The 21,514-nt window shown below is 44.5% G+C and overlaps 1 protein-coding gene across 1 annotated transcript; it reads right to left on the reverse strand.

Moving 5' to 3' along the window:
- Positions 1–648: 648 nt before the first annotated feature.
- Positions 649–20,446, reverse strand: LOC148853354 (glycine--tRNA ligase, mitochondrial 1-like). Its single transcript, XM_088983678.1, has 9 exons — positions 19,860–20,446; positions 16,908–17,290; positions 16,649–16,766; positions 15,924–16,118; positions 15,581–15,805; positions 13,093–13,152; positions 12,855–12,935; positions 12,359–12,764; positions 649–1,117 (listed from the first exon to the last, which is right to left on the reverse strand). The coding sequence occupies exons 1-9, from the start codon at positions 20,232–20,234 to the stop codon at positions 885–887; spliced, it is 2,076 nt and encodes a 691-aa protein (XP_088839804.1). The 5' UTR covers positions 20,235–20,446; the 3' UTR covers positions 649–884.
- Between the last annotated feature and the right edge of the window lie 1,068 nt (positions 20,447–21,514).

The raw sequence follows: 21,514 nt of genomic DNA on the forward strand, positions 1-21,514 counted from the left end.
CAAAGCTCTGTTAGTATTCGTTTAAGAACCGAGGTTGAAGCTTTAAGAGAGAGAGAGAAAGAAATGGTCATCTGAAAGACTGAGTACAAACTACAGAGTACCTCAGTAATTCAATACATTCACAGCCTCAAGATCCCAAGTCTACGCAAGAGGCAGAGCTCAAGCCAATCTTGAATCCAACAAAATGCAGCTTATCCAAGCGGGTCTGCGCTCGAGAGTCGTTTTGTTTTATGTCAACACTGTCAACTACTTATTTAGATCGAGCTGGCCGAGTCTTTGAATTGACCAAGTAAAAGGGAAGTCTGATATAATGCCACGTGGCACTCGTCCGTTAGATCATGAGAAAAAACTAGTTGGAACCAACAGCCTATATACTACAGAGAGAAGTTCTGGGAATGTAAACTTACCATGCGAATGGATAAATTAGTAATTGTATATTATTTTATTTTTACTAAAAAGGAAAATATGGGCGTAAAAAGGTGAAGTGCCCAGAACGTGCAGCCTATACAAATACGAGTGCAATTCTGGTTCACTTCTGTTTTGGGTTTTAGTCGTTTTACAATACAAACAAAATAAAATGCAAAGAAAGTTGAAACAAAAACAAAAAATCATTTACACTCCCATGCTTTTGCATCCCTGCAAATGAGATTGCAATGCAAACAAACCAGGCCTAAATTGACGTTACCAAAGCAGAAATATCCGGCTGCATAAAGTGGAAGATACATGCTGATCAAAACAAAGTGGAGGATTCACAGTTTTCTTCATGTTTTCGTGAAATAATTTGAAAAGACCTTTTTAACGCAAGATTTTGGTGTCAAATAAAATTCCAATATAATGTTTTCACATAACATGATCAAGAAAAGGCCCTACACTAGGCAATTAACTCACTCATCTGCTGATACTGCTGAATGAGTTGGGTATCTCCAAAGCACATCGGCCCATGTACTCTGTCCATCAGTCACTTCTTTAACAACAGAAGCCACCTCCTCAACACTAACACGGATTTGATCTTTGCTGTCCCTCTCACGTATTGTTACAGATGATGTTGAATCAACAGTGATAGCAAAGGGTACACCAAGCTCATCTGTTCTTGCATATCGTTTGCCAATAGATGTACCTTTTACACAAAAATAAATAACATTTGCCAACTCATTTTCACGGACGACCAGACTATGCATAAATAAATGCAAGCATTTATAACAATAACATAGCATAACAAATATACCGTGTTGGTGAGTATTCTAAACCTTTACTAGATTTTTTCTCGAACCCAATCAAATCACTGCCCACCCAAAATGTAATAGACAACTTTCCTTTGCGTTTGGGAGTGTTTATATTAAGTGCTTATTGGGTTTATTGCTTATTAGAAACCAATAGCACACAAAAAAGCCCTAATCGGTGTTTGGTAGAAAAACCAAAAAAACATTTTTTTCACCTAAAAAAAGTTTGTTTAAAAAGCCAAACGTTTTGGGCTTTTGGCATATTATGTTTTGGAGAAGCCCTTTTAAAAGAAAAGGCCTGATGGAGCGCGATCCGGCCGGTCTTAGTTGTCAACGAATTCGCCTCTAAGCTGGAGCATCGGGGAGCCTAAAACGGGAAAGATGAGAGAACTCCGGGGGGAACCCGGTGTGATAACTCCGAAGCTCAAGTCAGTAATCTCTCAAAGGCAAAGTGTAGACCAGATAACGCAAAGTTCACATACCTTGTTTGTTGGGGGCAGGGGCCTTTTATAATCACTTCGCACACTCGCTTCGAGCCCTTGTCAGGTCGGGTATGATTACCCTTGCGTCTGTCAGTTCGGGCGTCATCCTTTCTATCGGGACAGAACCGTCACTGCCTAACCGTCTCTCTAACTGGAGATGGCGGTGTCAGGAGGCGGTGGCAGGTGGCCGTTTAGAGTGCGGCCGTCAAGCGTCAAATCCAATTTAGTCAGGTGCGCCGCCCTTGGGTACGGACTTCCTCGGTGTCAGGCATAGTGCGGTTTACTTGGTTTTGGTGCCCTGAGGGCGATGTGGAGGGGTGAACGAGGCGAAGTCTTGAGTTCGGAGGTATGTATAGGGCAGGTCAGCTCGGCGAGGTGTATCCCAAACTATTGCACGGCAGGCCAGTTCGGCGAGGTGTGTCCCGAACTGTTACAAGGCAGGCCAGTTCGGCGAAGTATGTCCCGAACTGTTACAAGGCAGGCCAGTTCGGCGAAGTATGTCATAAGCTGCTATATGCAGGCCAGTTCGGATTACTTTCCTGGTTTGGGGCCAAGGGTGAGTTCGGGCCCCTAGTAGGGAGTTCTGACCGCTGGTTTCTCCCCTTGGTGCTCGCGCCTTAGGCTTGCTTTTGTGCCGAGTTGTTGCCTTTGCCACGTGTCGCATAACTGTGAGGTCGGGCCAAATCTTCCTTCATCAATTGCCCCCCACTCCTCGAGCCAAGGGTCTTGCCCTGGTGCGGGGAGTTTTGCGAGGTGGTAGGTGGATTTGTCCCGTTCTTCGAATCTTTATTGCGCAAGTTGTTTTTGCCAGGGTTCTTCGGTTTTCTGGAGTGTCCGAGAAGGCGGGAGACGTGCCTACTACTCATAAATGTTGACGAACTAGGCAGCGCGCGTTTATTTTAAATTTCAAAAATTCGCGCCGCTGGGACGAGACAGCGGGTCATTCAATTTTGAAAAAAGCGTGCCACTGTCGTTCTTAAGGGATGTGCGCTGGCGGTTGTCAGTTGCAGGGAGACGTGCGACGCGTTTGTCAGTTTCAAAAAGACATGCGCCGGTGCAACGTCGGTTTCAAAAAGACGTGCGCTGACGTTTCGCTCTTTTCGGAAATACGTGCGCCAATCACGACTTGATCTCAGGGGACGTGCGGTCAGCGCGAATGCGGGCCATCGGATCGTCTTTGATCTGCACTGCCGATTCTTGATTACTGTAGCTATAAATAATGGGGGACCCCAGTCGATTTGTCACTTTTGCGGTTTGCCTCTTGAGCTCGCGTCCAACTTTTCAGCTCGCGTCTAGGCTGGTTACTTAGCCTTCAAGGCTTTTGGCTTGTTCCCATCTCCGGAGCCTTCAAAACTTTCTTCCGGTGAGTACCTTCCTGAATCCACCTCTTTTCCTCGATGTCTAGCTTTGATAGCTCAGACGACTCTTCAAGTAGGACTGACGTAGGTTCTACGAACCGAGTCGTATCCCCCGACTGCCTTAGTGATCCTGAGGTGGAACTCGAGGATGACTATGAACCCATAGGCCGCGCCGCTTCGGGCAGTTTGGCGTCTACCTCTCGCCGAGGTCGGATGCTAGACAGGTTTGGTCCCTCAACCATGACGCCCGAGGGGCTTCAATCTATACTTATGTCTTACAATCTGCCTGGGGGGTATACGTATTTCATTCCTTCGGGTAGCTTTCCTTGGGAACACGGTCCGAATGAGATCGTGATTTTTCGAGAGCAGCTCGCTGCTGGGTTGCGACTGCCTTTCCACCCGCTTCTCGTCGAAGTCATAAACTACTTCAGTGTCACCATTGGCCAACTTCATCCGAACTCTATTTGGAACCTGGTGGGGACAGTCTCCCTCTTTTGTGAATAGAACTTCCCTTTAGACTTGGAGATTTTCTCTTCTATCTTGATGCTCAAGAAGCAAGCGGGTTCTCTTACTGGGGGAAGACGAGCGTATTACCTTTCTCCTCGCCCGGGCTTTAAGCTTCTGCACGATCTTCTTAATAATGTCCCGGCGTGGAAGCGGGACTACTTCGGTGTGCGAAGTGCACGAGGATGGCCCTTTCAGACCGGGTGGGGTGAGGTCGCTCCTGATTCGGTGTCACTCTCGACAAAGAGACAGTGAAGGGCCTCCGACAATGGGCACGACAAGGTTTAAAGTGCCATGAGTACTTAACGAAGGCCAAGCTTATTGCGGCCGGCCTGAGCTCAGGTAGGTTTCTAGTTCTACGGTTTCGTGTTTGCTTTGTTCCTTCATTTTTTTTCTGATGTCGAACCCGTTTCTGCAGGTGTGATGGATGCGGAGATAACTCGTGGGGGGCGCCTGTTCCAAGGCATGAAGAGGAGGAAGCGGGTCGCCAAGCGGACTCGTATCGAGCTACCCCCAGATGAGGAGCCTCAAGTTCCAGGCCACACGCCGGAGGATTTGCCCAGGGAGCCCGAGGTGACTCCACCGATGCATGAAGCGGTCGGGGTGCCTTACGCTGAGACTACTCACACGGGTGCCCATGCTTACTCCAGTGCTCCTGCTCACTCTGGGTCGCTCATACGCGAGCTGGGCCCTCGGGCTCGGGAGCTCAAGGGGAGTTCAGGAGCGTGTTGACGCCGAACTACACTCTTCAGAAGAGTAGGGAGGCTACTTTCCCCGAGGAGATCGCGACGTGGACCGATCTTCCTTTGAATCAGGTCGCCTGCCACGCCATAACACATGCTATGGTGGTAAGTCAGATTTCATCTGCCTTCTTCATTTTCTATCGCTTTTGCTGTTGTTGCTCACTTTTTTCTTTTGGTAGGTGAATTCTTCAATTCACGCCTTAGAAGCCCAAGTGGAGAGGAGTTCGCGACAGGCGTGAGCTACGGAGGCTGCCGCTCATGCTGCTGAGGAGGCTTTCCGTGCCGCCAAGGCGAATACCCGAGCTGCTGAGGCGGCCGCTTATGCTGCCGAAGAAGCTGCTCGCATCGCCATGGCCAGGCAGGCGATGTCTCAGCGTGATGCCGAGGCCATGGGGTAGTCGTCAAACACATGGCGGACTTGAAGTTGGACTTACAGCATCAAGTCGAATATCTTCAAGAGGACATCAGGGAGAAAACGCAGATTTTTTTCCCAAGGCATTGAAGACGCCAAGAAGAAGGCCGTTGAAGACTATATTGCCTCTCCGCGTTTTGACGATCTGATGGTGGATTCTTACAGAAGGGGTTTCAAGCCGAGCTGGTGGATGATCCGAAACATGTACCCCGACCTCGATGTTAGTGCCATCTCCACTTCGCGTATAAGTCAGGAGATGGCCAATGCTGTCGATGGTGAGCCGGATTCTGAAGGAAATGCAGGGCCTTCGGGTGTTGTTGAAGTGCCTTCTGATGGCGAAGTAGCTCCGAGCATGTAAAGATTTTTTTAAGTGCCTTCTGATGGCCAATGTACTCATGTTTCTTGCAACGGAATAGACAATCTTTTTGCCTAAGTGTTCCTTTTCCCGAACTGATTCTTTGTCGAACTGATAATATGCCATTGTTTCTTGCCCGGGTTATTGTACTTACACGACCTGTTTCGGCGCTAAGGATTTTGTAGCGAACTGATTTCTTGTCGAGCTGATAATATGCCCGACTTTTCTTTGCTTGCTTACGTCGAGGTTCCTCTTGGCTCTACATCATGACCCTTAGGCCCTTGAAGCGATTTCGTCCACTTCGCTTGGCAGTTTATAGGCAGTATCGCCTTAAGTTCACAATGTTCCACGCTCGAGGTACTTGTTTGCCTTCTAAGGTTTCGAGCTCGTATGCCCCCCCGAGCGCTCTCTTTACTTTATAGGGCCCTTCCCAGTTTGGTCCAAGTTTGCCCACGCCGGGTTCGGGCACCATAATCTTACGAAGGACTAGGTCGCTGACCCGGAAGCTCCGCTGCTTTACTCTGGCATTGTAGTAGCGAGCTGCCTGCTGCTGATAGCCCGCTGTCCGGATGTGCGCGAGGTCCCTTACCTCGTCCAGTAGGTCAAGGTTGGTCCGTAACTCGTCTCCGTTTGTCCGATCGTCGTATGTTTATAGTCGCAATTTTGGTACTTCGATTTCTGCCGGGATCACTGCTTCAGTGTCGTAGGTGAGGTTGAAGGGGGTTTCTCCCGTGGCGGTTTTTTCTGTAGTTCTGTGAGCCCATAAAACGCTTGGTAGCTCTTCAGCCCACAATCCCTTAGCTCGATCTAAACGTGCTTTTAGTCCGCGCAGGATGGCTCTATTCATAACTTCCGTCTGACCGTTTGCCTGCGGGTGCGCGACTGATGTGAAGTTTTGTCGAATCCCCATGTTCTGGCACCACTCTTGGAACTTGATATCCTCGAACTGTTTGCCGTTGTCGGAGATTAGTACCCGAGGTAACCCGAAACGACATACTATGTTCTTCCAAAAGAAGTTCTGTATATTTTGGGCCGTAACAGTTGCCAGAGGTTCGGCTTCTATCCACTTCGTGAAGTAATCTACTGCAACAACTAGGAATTTTCTTCCACCTGTTGCTGGCGGGAATGGCCTTAGGAGGTCGATGCCCCATTGTGCAAAGGGCCACGGGCTGGCAAGGTATTTGAGGTCAGAAGCAGGCTGATGGTGGATATTGGCGTGCTTCTGACACTTGTCGCATTTTCTGACGAGCTCGACAGCTTTTGCCTTCATCGTTGGCCAGTAGTATCCTTGTCGAAGTGCTTTTTGGGCGAGTGCTTTGCCCCCCAAGTGTCCGCCGCACAGGCCTTCATGAGTGTCGCGGAGTACAAACTCGGCTTCGGCAGGTCGCAGGCAACGCAAGTAGGGGAGCGTGTAGGACCGTCGGTACAACCGTTCGTTAATTATGACATATTTGGTTGCCTGGTGTTGCACCCTCTTGGCCGCATTGTGTTCCGCAGGGAGGGTTTCGTCTAGTAAGAAGCTCGCGAGTGGGTCGATCCAGCTCGGCTCAGCTTCGAGGACGGGAGCGACCTCCTCTGCCCCACCGAGAATACTAGGCTGAGGTAAGTCCTCTATGTACACGGTTCTCTTGTTGTTGTGGCTTGTGCTGGCTAACCGGGACAGAGCGTCAACCTCGGGATTTGCCTAATGAAATGTGAATGGAAGTTGAGCAGGGCCTCTTTAACTTTCGCCAAATATGCGATCATGGAGAGCTTGTGTGCTTCGTACTCGCCCGTAACTTGGTTGACCACGAGCTGGGAATCGCTGCAGATGACTATGTGCTTTGCTTTTACCTTTTGCGCTAGGTTCAGCCCGGCTATCAGTGCTTCGTACTCTGCCTCGTTGTTGGATGTCGCGAACTCAAAGCGTAGTGCGTATTCTAATTTTGTGCCGCCCGGGCCGCATAAAACTATTCCAGCCCCGCTACCTTGCTGGTTCAAGGAACCATCCACGTGAAGGATCCAGGGCTCCTCATCCTAGTTCGCGTTTCGCCTGACCAGGAGAGATGCCACACTGGCTGCTACTTCACGGGGTTCGGACTCTATTGGCTCGGGAGCTCCGGGTTCGCCCGAACTGGGGACCTCGGGCTCAACCTGTTGGGCTTCGTGGTTGAAAGTGCACTCGGCGATAAAATCTGCCAAAGCTTGGGCTTTAATTGCGGTCTGTGGTCTGTACCGAAGATCGTACTCGCTGAGTTCGATGGCCCACTTCGTTAACCTACCGGAGACCTCGGGCTTCAGCAAGACTTGCCTTAGGGGTTTGTCGGTTAAGACGACGACGATGTGAGCTTGGGAGTACGGGCGGAGTTTCCGAACTGATATCACCAGTGCGTAGGCTATTTTCTCTATCTGCGGGTACCTCGTCTCTGCTCCCTGCAAAATTTTACCGGTCTACTTGTTTTACTAATACCGAACTGACCACCTCGTCGCTCGCCGAGAGGTACAGTTCTAAGACCTCGCCCTCCTCGGGTCTGGCTAAGGTTGGTACGGTGGCGAGGTAAGTCTTTAGCTCGTCGAACGTGAGTTGGCAATCTTGGGTCCATTCGAACCCTTTGCCTTTGATTGCCTTAAAGAAAGGCAAGCAGCGGTCTGCCGACTTGGACATGAAGCGGCTCAGAGCAGCTATGCGGTCGTTTAGCCTTTGAACTTCTTTTACTTTCTGATGTGGTCTCATATCAATGATGGCCTTTATTTTGTCCGGGTTGGCCTCAATACCGCGCCGGTTGACAATGTACCCTAGAAACTTACCCGATGTGACACTGAAGACACACTTGTTCGGGTTTAGTCTCATGTTATATTGACGCAAAATTTGAAAGACGTAATCCAAGTCTTTTATTAATTCTCGCGAAAACTGTGTTTTGACGATCATGTCGTCTACATAACATTCGATTTGCGTGCCAATTAAAGGCCGAAAAAGTTGATTTACAAGCCTTTGAAAGGTCGCACCAGCATTCTTTAGCCCGAAAGGCATGACCTTGTAACAGTACAGGCCGAACTCGGTAATGAAGCTGGTTTTTTCTTGGTCGGACTGGTCCATCTTGATCTGGTTGTAGCCTGAGTAGGCATTCAGGAAGCTTAGCAGCTCGTGTCCCGAGGTCGCGTCCACTAGGCGGTCAATTCGGGGCAGGGGGAAGCAGTTTTTTGGGCAAGCTCGGTTCAGGTCGGTGTAGTCGACGCACATGCGCCACTTTGTCGTTGGCTTTTTTCACCAGCATTGGGTTGGATACCCAACTCGGGTAATGAACTTCCCTTATGAAGTCCGTTGCGAGGAGTTTTTCGACTTCTTCGTCGACCACCCTCCAGTGCTCCGGGGCTAAGTTGCGTTTCTTCTGTCTAATGGGTCTGACTACAGGGTCAGTGTTAAGCTTGTGAGTTATAAGGCCAGGGTCAATACCGGGCATATCTGTCGCGGACCATGCAAAAATATCTAAATTTTGGAGTAAGAAACTTATTAGTTCAGTTCGCAAATGCTCCTTGACGGAGGCACCGATCTGGAGTGTTCGCGTCGGATCTGTAGCTGAGGTCGGGACTACGACTGTTTCCTCAGTGGGCGAAGCTCGTTCCTCGCCCTGCTCTGCGGGCCGCTCCAGCTCGAGGTCGTCGGCTACCTTGGTTTTTCCCTTTAGGGCGGCAACATAGCATTTGCCGGACTCAAGTCGGTTACCCCGCGCTACCCCCACACCGAAGTCCGTTGGGAACTTCATTGCCAGATAATAGGTGGAGACTACAGCACGCAGAATATGCGTAATTGGTCGCCTATTATGGTGTTGTATGGGGAGGGGGTCGTGACCACCAGAAAATCGTGGTTGAGTCTTACCGCGCATGGCCATGTGCCGAATTCCACAGGTATTGTTATCTTCCCCAAGGGCCTGACTTCCTCTCCATTAAAGCCCACCAGAGGAGAGTGGGGGTAGTGAACACCTCGCGCGTCGTCATGGGGGTAGTGAACACCCCGCGCGTCGTCGTGGGGGTAGTGAACACCTCATGCGTCGTCTTCTGTAAAAAAGATTGGTTCTTCCTTCTTCAGCCTCTTGGGAGGGTTCTGCTCCTCTCGGGCTACTTCGCGAACTGACGTCCTTGCTGTCGTCGAAGTGCATCCTGCCACCACCGAACCGCCCACTATCACGTGGATGGTTCCCCGGACTGGCCTTTCTTCTGAGGGAGGTCGTTGCAAGGCTTCGGCCAGTCTGTTGCTCAGCTCGGGGACATCCTTCCCGTGTTTCCCTTGTCGACCTGCTTTATTACTATTGTCATAATGTACAAAATTTCTTAAGTACCCGCGATGGATGAGTCCTATCTCGTCGCGGAGATTATTACATTATTCGGTGCTATGATCGTGATCTTTATGAAAACTACAATATAAATTTTTGTTCCTCTCGTTGGGGTTGCTCCTCAGGCGAGGTGGCCACTTTACGTAAGGGGTGTCCTTGATCGTCATCAGGATCTCGGTTCGCCTTGTGTTCAATGGCGTGTAATCCGTCCGAACTGCTAAGGGAGCTCGGGACGGCTGGCTTGGCTTCGCCTCTCGGTTCTGGCCTCTTCTGTCGCTGGGGTTGGAGGGCTCGCATTCTCTTTTTCTTTTTTCAACCTCGCCTTCGTTTCTCTGGTTGATATCTTCCTCTATTCTCATAAACTTGTCCGCGAGCTTGAGGAAGTCGGCCACGGTTGCTGGCCGGCTGGCCACAATGTGCCACTTGAACTCTTTGTGCGTCACCCCTCTTTTGACCGCGGCGAGCTGTACCGCGGGGTCTAACCGAGGGATCTGCAAACATGCTTCATTGAACCGTTTGATGTAGCTCCGGATGGGTTCTCCCTCTCTTTGGATTACCCCGAAGATACTTTCCTCGGTTCTGGGACACCTTTTACTGGTAATAAAGTGCGCAGTGAAGATCTGCACGAACTGGGGCCAGCTTCTTATTGACCCAGAAGTTAGGTTCCGGTACCAGGTGTGGACCACCCCTCTGAAGGTGGTGGTGAAGGCCACGCACATGCACGACTCGCTTGCCCTAGCGATGTGCATTTGCGACTGAAACGCGTCAACGTGGTTGTTGGGGTCAAAGGACCCATCATACTTGTCCAGAGAAGGGAGTTTGAAATCTCTAGGCAAGGGGGCTGCCAAAATTTCTGCTAAAAGGGGGGAAGGAACTGAGAGAATGGGGACGGTTTTTACCTCGCTCGAGCTCGTTTCTTCCTTGCCTCTGAGCTCGAGTAGCACACGGGTAGCAGTTCGGCGACTTCGTCGGCGCCTTCTTTGAGTGGGCCTGGTGCTGGCGCTGCTGGCCTCCGTGTTGCCGAGCTCGATGGGCCTAGAATGTTGGCCTGCTGCTAAGGCGTTGAAGTGGTTCTCCGTGAGTGAGAACTCGGGCTTGGAGTGCCAGGGCGACTTCGTGGGCGAGGTTCCTGACCCACCCGCGAGCTGCGAGGCGGGGGTGATCTTTCTTTGCTTACAGCCCGGGGATGATGTCTGACTATTAGGGGGGTTCTATGGACGGGAAGCCTCTCCTTGGTGAGGTCGTCCACTTTGAGGGGAGGCCTTGACTAGCTTTGAAATGGGGTGTCGGGGTGGAAGCAGTGGTTGGTTCAAGGGTAGCTGAGGGAACTGTTGTTGATAATGGTGTTGGGAGATGTGGTGCAACACCTGGTGTTGCTGAAGTTGGTGCTGATGGAATTGCTGCATTTGGGCCTGCATTGCCCAGATGCATTGCATGAGATCATCCAGCTGGTTTTGGCGGGCTGCTAGTGGGACAGCAGTTGGTTCCGCGAAGTTCGTTTCGATGGGGAGTGGAAGAGGAATGTTCAACGAGGAAGTGTTCAGAGGTGCCACCGCTTGTGGCACATTCAGACTTGGGATCCCATCCACTGAAAGGGGAATGGTGAACTGCCCAATGCACACCGCCAGAACATGAAGTTGTTCTCCAGTAGTGGCTATTTCGGTTCCACGTTCGACACTACTGGAGGAGGTCATTTCGATGTTGGAGTGGGTGTTGGAGTTTTTGAAAGAAGGGTAGGTAAAAGAGATTTAGAGGGAGGCTTTTCGAAGCGTTCCCACAGACGACGCCAATTGATGGAGCGTGATCCGGCCGGTCTTAGCTGTCAATGAATTCGCCTATGAGCTGGAGCGTCGAGGAGCCTGAAACGGGAAAGATGAGAGAACTCCGGGGGGAACCCGGTGTGATAACTCCGAAGCTCAAGTCAGTAATCTCTAAAAGGCAAAGTGTAGACCAGATAGCGCAAAGTTCACATACCTTGTTTGTTGGGGGCAGAGGCCTTTTATATTCACTTCGCGCACTCGCTTCGAGCCCTTGTCAGGTCGGGTATGATTACCCTTGCGTCTGTCAGTTCAGGCGTCGTCCTTTCTATCGGGACAAAACCATCACTGCCTAACCGTCTCTCTAACTGGAGATGGCGGTGTCAGGAGGCGGTGGCAGGTGGCCGTTTAGAGTGCGGCCATCAAGCGTCAGATCCAAGTTAGTCAGGTGCGCCGCCCTTGGGTACGGACTTCCTCGGTGTCAGGCATAGTGCAGTTTACTTGGTTTTGGTGCCCTAAGGGCGATGTGGAGGGGTGAACGAGGCGAAGTCTTGCATTCGGAGGTATGTATAGGGCAGGTCAGCTCAGCAAGGTGTATCCCGAACTGTTGCACGACAAACCAATTCGGCGATGTGTCCCGAACTATTACAAGACAGGCCTGTTCGGCGAAGTATGTCCCGAACTGTTACAAGGCAGGCCAGTTCGGCGAAGTATGTCCCGAACTGTTACAAGGCAGGCCAGTTCGGCGAAGTATGTCCCGAACTGTTACAAGGCAGGCCAGTTCGGTGAAGTATGTCCCGAGCTATTATATACAGGCCAGTTCGGATTACTTTCATGGTTTGGGGCCAAGGGTGAGTTCAAGCCCCTAGTAGGGAGTTCTGACCGCTGGTTTCTCCCCTTGGTGCTCGCGCCTTAGGCTTGCTTTTGTGTCAAATTGTTGCATTTGCCACGTGTCGCATAACTGTGAGGTCAGGCCAAATCTTCTTTCATCAAGACCCATTTAGAACATCATGCCAAACGCTCAAATGTGCTTGTAGAAATAAGCACTTTACTAAAGGCACGCTTGTTTAAAAGCCCAAACGTTATCAAGAATAATATCCATGCAATTCAACCTTTGAAAGTATAAACTAAGCACGTGTCCACCAATTCTTGGTCCACAAATGTGAAGTACATAAAATATGTGATGCACATGATAACTACTTATTTTAGTCACATACCTGTAATGTCAATCTTATGTGAGATTCCTGCTGCAGTCAATGATTTGGAGATGAGTCTAGCAACTTCTTCATATTGCTGATTCTGAACCAAAGGGAAGACAGTGCATTTGATGGGTGCTACAAGAGGTGGGAAGCGGAATACATTCAGCTGCTCGTCTCCAGCTTTACTTGGCCTTGTGTAGAAGGAATGCTCGAAGAGACAGTAGATTATTCGCCCAATACCAAAAGATGGCTCAATCACCGAAGGTGTGAAAACCCTCTGATGTTCCTTCTTTTTCTCCTTAGAAATCATTACCATGTTTTTCTTAATAATAACGGATTTTCCGAGAGTGCAGACATGGAAATCTGATTCTCCTTTAGATTCCAGAGTAGCCTTCATTTCCATAGCTTCTTTTTCATCCATAGACTGCACAAAAAACAACACAGGACATGCAGCCAAAAGATATAGAACAGTTCCAAGTTTCTATAAGTAAAAGATTTCCACATCCTTGGTTACCTCCAAAGCTTCAACTACATTCTTTTGGGCTCCTTTAAATGCAAGACCCAGCTCCTTTTTGACTGGGGCTATAACCAGTTTCTGGAATAATATTCCAACAAAAATGTTTAATGTTAGTAGAACTATAATGGCCAAGGAGTGGGGTGGATGTGGGTTTTAGGTTATGTGCATGTGTGTGTGTGTGTTTGATAAATATGTATTTATATTACAGAAAGAGAAAGAGAGGAAAAGAGAGAACCTCCACTTCCCTAGGTTCCTGAAACTTCTCATGTGCTACAAGAGGAACCCCACTTTTTTCCTGTTAAACATAAAACACACAAACACTTCCATTGGTAACAGATTATCTTTCCAAATCTTGAAAATTTTGGTAATATAGAAAAGCAGATACAGGTGCATTAACATCATGTCTTCAATTATGCCGTATGGCAAATTAATATTTTAAAAGGTGTGTGAAGTTTACTCCTTGGGGCAAGGCTTGGGGGAACACCCCATGCATGGTAAGCCACATACCTCACATCCTCAGAAGTCTTATGCCAATGTGTTTCATACATGAATTGAGGCAGAGGTTCTCATCACAATACTGATTTAAAGATCAATACCAAGTTTTCATGCGATTCTTTTAACTCTACAGGGATTTTAACTACTAATTGTGGTTTTAATTTACAATAACAGCTTTAATATAGTTTTGAAGAATATCCAAGCATGTAGTTTTTTTTTTCTTGGATTGTTAACAAGATCTAAAAAAACATTAAGAAAACAGTTAGAACAGAAAAGTGCAAGGAACTAGTTTGAAGTCCACTAGCACAAAACAGCTTGCCATGAGCCCCCAATAACAAACTGGAAACTGAGTCTTGTCGCATCCAATGGCCTAATCCATAGCCCCCGCCCCCAAGCCCAACCTACATCTCATAACACTTTAAGCTAAGGGTTCATTTGGCTCAGACGGGAATCAGAATCAGACTTGGAATAAGCTGGAATGAGATCTCATTCCCAAGGGAGGGGGGTGAATGGCCATTCCCTCAAATGGGGGAATGCCATTCCACCAGGAATGGGAATGTGATTCTGATTCTGCCCAAACAGTTGGAATTGGAATGGGCCATTTCGATTCAGATTTGAGACCCCTATTCCCACAAGAAAGGCCCTAGGAGTCTCCTTAAACAATCAGCCTCCCAAAGCCTAAAGCACATAGGTTTTTTTCTTTATTTCCTTAAGCTTTTAGTAATTGATTACATTATGATTTTTATATGCACTCTTGTATAAAATGTCCTATGCACATGATTATATATTTGTTCTTATAAAGTTTACAACCCATGCTCTTGGAAGGTTCTAGCATCTCGCCTTAGTCCTCTGCCTTTTAAAACATTGCATAAGCATTACTTTTTTTTTTTTTTGAGAAAAGCATTACTGATATTGCATCATATAAATCTCTCTCTAAAACTAGACAAAATAACATTTGAATCAGACTTTACACAAATCCCTGACAATTAAAATACTCTAAATGACATTAAATAAGAGCCAAGACAACCATTTTAGTTATAAACATATCTGATGAAAGAATTCTGCAGCCACAGAACCACATTTCATTGGACAGGAAAAAAAAAAGTTTTATATTAAAATCACTTGAACACTTTTCTAGATCACTTCTATTTTCTGCCACATGGAGGAATTGATAACAACTTTCATTCAAAAGAAAAGGGAAGGAACGATATGAGAAGATGCTATAATGTAGGGGCACCTAAGCTGAAAATAGGGTGATGTAGTAAACATATGTGATGCAATGGCTAGGGCTGAGAAAAGGGAAGCAACAATCATGTTTTTCTCCAGGCCTGCTTAGAACTTATGGACCTTTAAAAGTGCTCCATTATGGGCCAGTTATCCGATTCAAACAAGCCTGTGAAAAATAAGCCTTGAGCTTTGGGCATACAACCACCATGAGTAGTGATGGACTCACCCGATAAAGATTTCTTACATTTAATAAGAAATTCTAAAAAAAAAGATCTATGGATTTTCTTACCTATTTCTTCCCACTCGTCATCTACAGATTTTAATTGTTACCAAGTTTGAGATCTTAGGAAAACATTTGGAGATGTTAGAAGATCCTTAGAAGATCTTAGAAAATGTTTTGTTTCTCTTTAGTTTTAGAAAACAATATTTTTATGTAACAAGTAAATATTCCACCTTATGAGTTTTATAAATATGGAAAAAACTTTTAGAGGGGATTATACAGAATTTATGAGCAGTTTTGCTTCTTTTGTTTGGTTTAGAACTGCAAATTCCAGAATCCAGATATTCTTGAAGTTGCAAAATCCATCAAACTATTAGGTGCTGACTCCCAGAGAAGCCTAAGTGCCAACCCCTAGGTTATTCGGCCTTTTTTATTTTCTTTTCTTATGTTTATGAGTTTTTTTCTTTTTTATTGGAATTTTTCTTATTCTATAGATCTATTTAATATTGATATGGCATTGCCCCTACAAATAACACCTGCATTTCATCATTCTTGTATCAGCATTAAGCCCAAAGCATAATGCCAGCTAAGCTGTCATGTATAAGACTCCTGATCAGAGTGGATCCTTTTGCTTAATGGTTCATCAAGCAAACCCATCCCTATCTAGTTGATTCATGTACATTTATAACCTTCGCAAAATAAGTGAAAGATTCAATATCTCTAAGAAAAAAGTTTTAGCCAAATTCAACCATCAAAAGGAGAAATGTGGTTAAACTCTTACAGAGTGAGCTTTTAAATCATAAGCAGATCTATCAGCAATGCCAACACATTCAATCCAGCCATAGGAGCATTCAATCTCTGCATCCCAACAGTCTGCAGCATAGTGAGCCATCTCATTTGCGAGATGCTGCCGGAAACGCAAGCGCTCTTTATCAATCCCAAGGTGTGTCAGGAATAGGTACACCCTCCCAATGAAATAGCCAAGGGTTTCATTATTAACAATTCCCTGACCCAGAGGGGAATAGAAGAAAAAACAGTGAGCCCATAGAACAATCTTAATCTTAACGTGAAAAGAGGGGAAAAAAAAAACATGAAAATTAAAACAAGATACAAGCCAAACCAACCCTAGAAACTGCTTCACCAATACGCATTCTCTTTGCTGATTGGCCAGACATCTGCTCTTCTCTTGGGAACATCAAGAACTCCAAGTTTACAACCTCATTGTATTTTGGGTGAGACTTGTCATCGGAATCTACAAAGTGCTCGATCTCAGCTAATGTGAACTCACGGACCCTTAGAAGGCCTTGGCGAGGAGATATCTGGAATTATGAGAAATTGCTGTCAGATTTGGAGCTTAGCAATGACTTAAATAACTATGCATGTTGCAAAAAAGTACACATACATCCTGGAAAAAACAAAATGGGGTGCATACAAGATTTGGTAAGTTTTCACCAGCTAAGTCCTTTGGGTACACCCCATGCTCATGCATTTGCTTTCTTCTAATGGTTTAAAGAAATGATATCACCAAGGATTTAACACAAGAAAAAGAAAGAAGAGAATGAGGCAGGTAAAGAGAACCTCCATCCTTCTCTCTACCTATCTCCTATATTAATAAGATCTTCGATTTATAGCCAGAAAGCCATAATCATAAATTCTTTTACAAGAGAGTAATAGTACAAGAAGTAATAGATGAGAAACCCCAACCAGATGTCCTAACAACCAATTGCAAGAGCTCATCATATCAGCAGTCCAATCATCAGGAATCAATTGGTAATTTGGTAGGAAAGCAGGCACCATTGACATGGTAAAACTACAATAGCTTTGTATTATTAAATGAAGAATTCGTGACCTCGTTTCTAAAAGCCTGGCCAATCTGAGCTGCTGCAAATGGGAGCTTGTTCCCGTTATAATAGTACAAGTCCTTGAAGTTCACAAAGATGCCTTGTGCTGTCTCTGGGCGCATATACCTGCATCAGATGAAACATATGAGATGCTGATATATGCAGGTAAAAAGGAAAGCAATATTCAATATTCACATAGGAAGCAATGGGATACTAATAACAACTTCCTACACATGTAAATATATGAATATACAACAAATTTCTCACCCAGAGCTCAAGCCAGATGGACCTATAGATGTCTGAAACATCAAGTTGAATGGGTAAGGATTGGACAGAGGGTTCTTTGTATCTGGAGCAGTAATACCATACTCCTTAATCTTAGCACCCAGCTCTTCAGCAGAAAGATCATCCAAAACAGCAAGAACATGTTTCAGCTCTGCTGCCTTATCTGCAGAAATACTGAGATCCTTCTCAAGCTTCTCCTTGCAAAAATCCTTGAGCAAGTGATCAGCACGGTAACAAGTTCCTGTCTTTTCATCCTTGACCATAAGGTCAGTGAACTTGTCCACATGACCTGATGCTTTCAGCACAATTTCTGGTGTAACACATGGACAATCCACTTCCAACATGTTCTCTTCTAAGACAAAATGCTGAATGAACAAGCAAAATACATCTGTAGATTAACGACTAGTATTCACACAAGAACCATAACAAAAATTTCTTAGTCAAATGAAGGTATCCTTGGAACAGGGAGGAGAATCAGATAATGGAAGTACTATTTCACCTCTTGGGCAGCACATAGAGAGGAAATATCAACAGGTGCCTAATAGGCATATCCAATGATTCTGCACAAATTTGAGGAAAACCCTACATCTAAGAGAACTGAAAACATAGTTTCAAAAGTAAATATGTTTATTTAAAGATATGTTCCATACCAAAAGCAGGTTCCTGGTAAGGTAATTTGTATTATCAAATTTCATATTTAACCCGAGTTTGCACATAACTCAGGCAAAGGATTCAGTCAAATAACACTTTGTCAGAAGCAGGATTTTAAAATCCAGAATGGAACAGGTGGTTAAAGCAGTGAATAGGTGGTTTGGACAGATTTCTGGTTCCTGTTTTTGGATAGTTCTTCCAGGTTCACACTTCAACCACCCGATTGAAACAGTGAACCTGCTGCCTGGTCAACTCTCCAGTTTTGTATTCAATTCAGGTGTTAAAACGGTGATCAGAAGCATGCCAAGTCGGGAATCAACTAGGTAACTTAGCTGAGATGAATTGACTCCTAAACATGACAAGTCAAATCACCATGCTAACTTCTCTCATCTGAACCAAGTCAGAATACAGGTGAGTCTTGTGATTTGGCCTTGCAGATCCTACCAAAGGCTATTACACGATGGAAAATGCTGTTCCCAGCTATTCAGATCTTGAAAGGGGTAGACTGGGAAACCACAAGCATAAACAGGTAAGCCTCTGCCTACCTTCTTTGCTTAGATGTGAAACCCCAGCAGAAAACTGGAGTCTTACAGGCACAGGAGATGCTTAATATGTTCTCTGAAGGAGAAATCAATTGAGGAAAAAAAAAATCCTACCTGTTTACATGTACCAATCTTTTTCTCTTTTTGCAAGTTTCAACCTTGAGAATGTCAAGGAGCCATTGACTGAAGATCATGTTTCTCTCTTATAAAAATCATGAGTTACTCTTTCAAAACCCCTGAAACAATCATATTTCCTTCTCTTTTAGTTATTTATTTTTCTTCCCTTCTCTTCAAACATCAACCTCAAGAATCATAGGGTGATTAAACCATCTTTCATTCTTGCACTCATGAGGTACGTACAAAAACACATTCTGATTTATGACTCATAAAGACTAAACTGTATCATGCATAAATTGTTTATTATGGCTCTACTTACAATTATGTATTTATTATAAATTGCATAACATATGTGAATTGACTTCCCTAGTTAGTTTATGAAAAAATGGCACCCTGAATCTACTTCATGCCTCCCAAGTTGACTCCACCTGTTGGTCGAAGTCAAAGTAAAATAAAAATAAGAAGTTTAAGTCATTAAGCAATGGTCAGAAACCAACCTAGTTTTAAACACCCTCTAGGAGAAACAGACTAACAGTCATATAGGGCCATAAATTCATCATGATGCCAAAAGATATTAATTTCATTTCTCAAAAATCTGGCTAAGTGCCAGATTGACAGTGTTTTTAATCAGTTTGTCTAAGTGCCAGTGTTAGTATAAATAGCTTTTCCATAAAGGTGGAAAACGACAATTTCATCAAATTAAATAAACAGCAGCACCTACATCTAAAGCATTAAATCGTTCTCCTTATGTGATGAATGGGACCTGAAAAACTTTCTTGAAGCCCAAAAACCTATAATGATGTTTGTAAGTCTGCAGAAGATGATGGAGTTGCAGTTCGTTTGTAAATTCAATAGCCTGCTACTCAATTTTATTAATCCTATTGCTAAAATTCTTGACAAGAATCAATCAAGGCATTAATACTGGTTACTGAGAAGACTATGTAATAATCAAAAAAATACCAAGAGGGATGTTTTGTTTATCCTTAAATTTTTAACCGTTTGGAGAACATACCAGCCACAGTTCAGTAGACGATCAAGTTTATGCATGCCGTCTTTTGATCAAATATTGGATTTATTACTATTAAAACCAAAAGTTGGTAAGTGAAAAGTATCTGCTTCCTATTTGTCATACTACTTCTTCGTCACACACTCACACTTCACTTGGCACAAATGCGTCAATAAGTAAACTGTGATTTCTAACTTATCAGATAAACGGCCTTCCCATGCTAGGGACAGGGTGAGTCAATTTAAACTAAAGTTAACGATTAATTTCAATACTAAAAACAAAATATAATAAGCAGATGCCTCATTAATTCCTTGTCTAATTGGGAAAATCTAAAACTACTAAAACCTCTTAAGCTAGACACGGTTCATGAGCGTGTGTGTGCTAACTCGACAACACTCTTCTGACAGCGAATTCGAAAGAAATAACCTGTATAATTTATCTTATAAAAAATACAAAAAAAAACACTTACTATCCCGATCATTACATCCGAGCCGAATAACGAGATACCGGGAAGAGAGAGAGAGAGAGAGAAAGAGAGAGAGAGAAATTGAACTACAGAAAACACAATTGGAGAAGGGGAAAACAACCAAATACATCAGAACAGAATCTTGAGCTTACCTGACGCCAGAAGGCTAAGACGTTAGACTTAACAGCACAAGCAGGTGGGCCATAATCATAGAGACCAGCAACACCACGATAGATCTTGAAGGAGGGGATGTAGAACAAGCGCCGCTCCAGTGTGTTAACGACGGCTTGACGGAAAGCATCCCTGTTAACAGTGTTTATGTTGCCGTCATTACTAACAATGGCCTGGAGTTGCCTCTCAGTCGAGGCCTTCTCCAGCTTCAATGCAGTTAGGGCTTCAACAGCAGCGTCAATTTCCGCCTTTGCAGCACCAGCAGCCTTCAGATCTCTAACGGCGTTGCCTTGGGCGTCAATGGCCGCTTGCTTGTCAGCGAGAGCTCTCCGTAGGGCTTCTTCAGAGGCACCCATGGACAAAGGATTCCGTATGCCGGCGTGGGCTTCCGTCCACTGAGGCAGAGCGAGGGAGACGAGGAGTAAAAGGTATGGAGCAGGTTCATGTTCAGAGCGGAGAGAATTTAGTATAGTGTGGATGAGAAATTGACCACACCCTTGGGAAGAGATAAATCCACACTAGGTCATACTCAACAGTTATTCTGAACCAGTAGTAGTGTTCTATACACACTTTTATTTTATTTCATGTATTTCTTATATATGAAATTAATGACATATACAATGGATTATGTAATTTTTACATTTTATGTGATAAATTAAAAAAAATGTATAAATGAATTAATATTAATAAAAAATATCATTTTTTATAAAATAATAAAAATATATATATTAAATATTTAAAAAAATATTTAATTGATCAAAAATTAAAAAATATAAAAATATAAGAATTAAGTAAGACAATTAATATTTTATTAACAAAAATATTAAAAATAATATTTAAATAATTAATATAAAAAAATATTTTGAAAGATAAACAGAGCATCTAACCATTTATGCAAACTAATAATCCACTTATTTCCCATACTAGTTGTAAGGCAAGCATAATATCAAAATATTGTTCAATTTGTTTCCTACAATGGTGCATGGATAAACCACCACACTTACAACTACAACTTAAATAAAAATAAAATGACCACCATTATAAGAGAGATAAGAAGAAAAATGCAAATTATGTTGCACCAACAACATGCAAGCAGCATAATATACGATTTGTGGAATTTGGTATGCCTTCATACTATGTGTTGATGATGTGTCGTATAAGCTCTTTGTGGGGTTATCTGAGCATCATGTTCAATCAATTAATCTATCCATCGAAATGAATTTGGATGGTTATCCCATTTTGGGCAATGAAAAAAACACCATCCATAATTGACACTAGTTTTTGTCGTGACTAGTTCCATTGGTCCCTTACCACATGAGCACATTGGGGTGCATATATGTTCGGCCATCACTGTACCAAATTATCAATATAAATACATTAATGAGATAGGATTACTTCACACAAATAAAGAAATCAAATCAAACATACCACAAGTAAGTTCAAAAATTTTCAAACATATCCAATATGTTAATCATATAATATGAAACTTGAATTGAAACTAAAATTGGAACGGTTCAATTTCGTGTTGCGCCCACATCATATTTGCTATATTGTCCCTAATATTGTTTATTTGTATATTTGATTGTTCATCCTCCTCATCAGTATCACTCTCATTGGTGTTGTTTGAATCCTCACT

Source organism: Nelumbo lutea, chromosome 4 (genome assembly GCF_056320005.1).
Source record: "Nelumbo lutea isolate HS-2025 chromosome 4, American lotus-T2T, whole genome shotgun sequence".
Classification (NCBI taxonomy): domain Eukaryota; kingdom Viridiplantae; phylum Streptophyta; class Magnoliopsida; order Proteales; family Nelumbonaceae; genus Nelumbo; species Nelumbo lutea.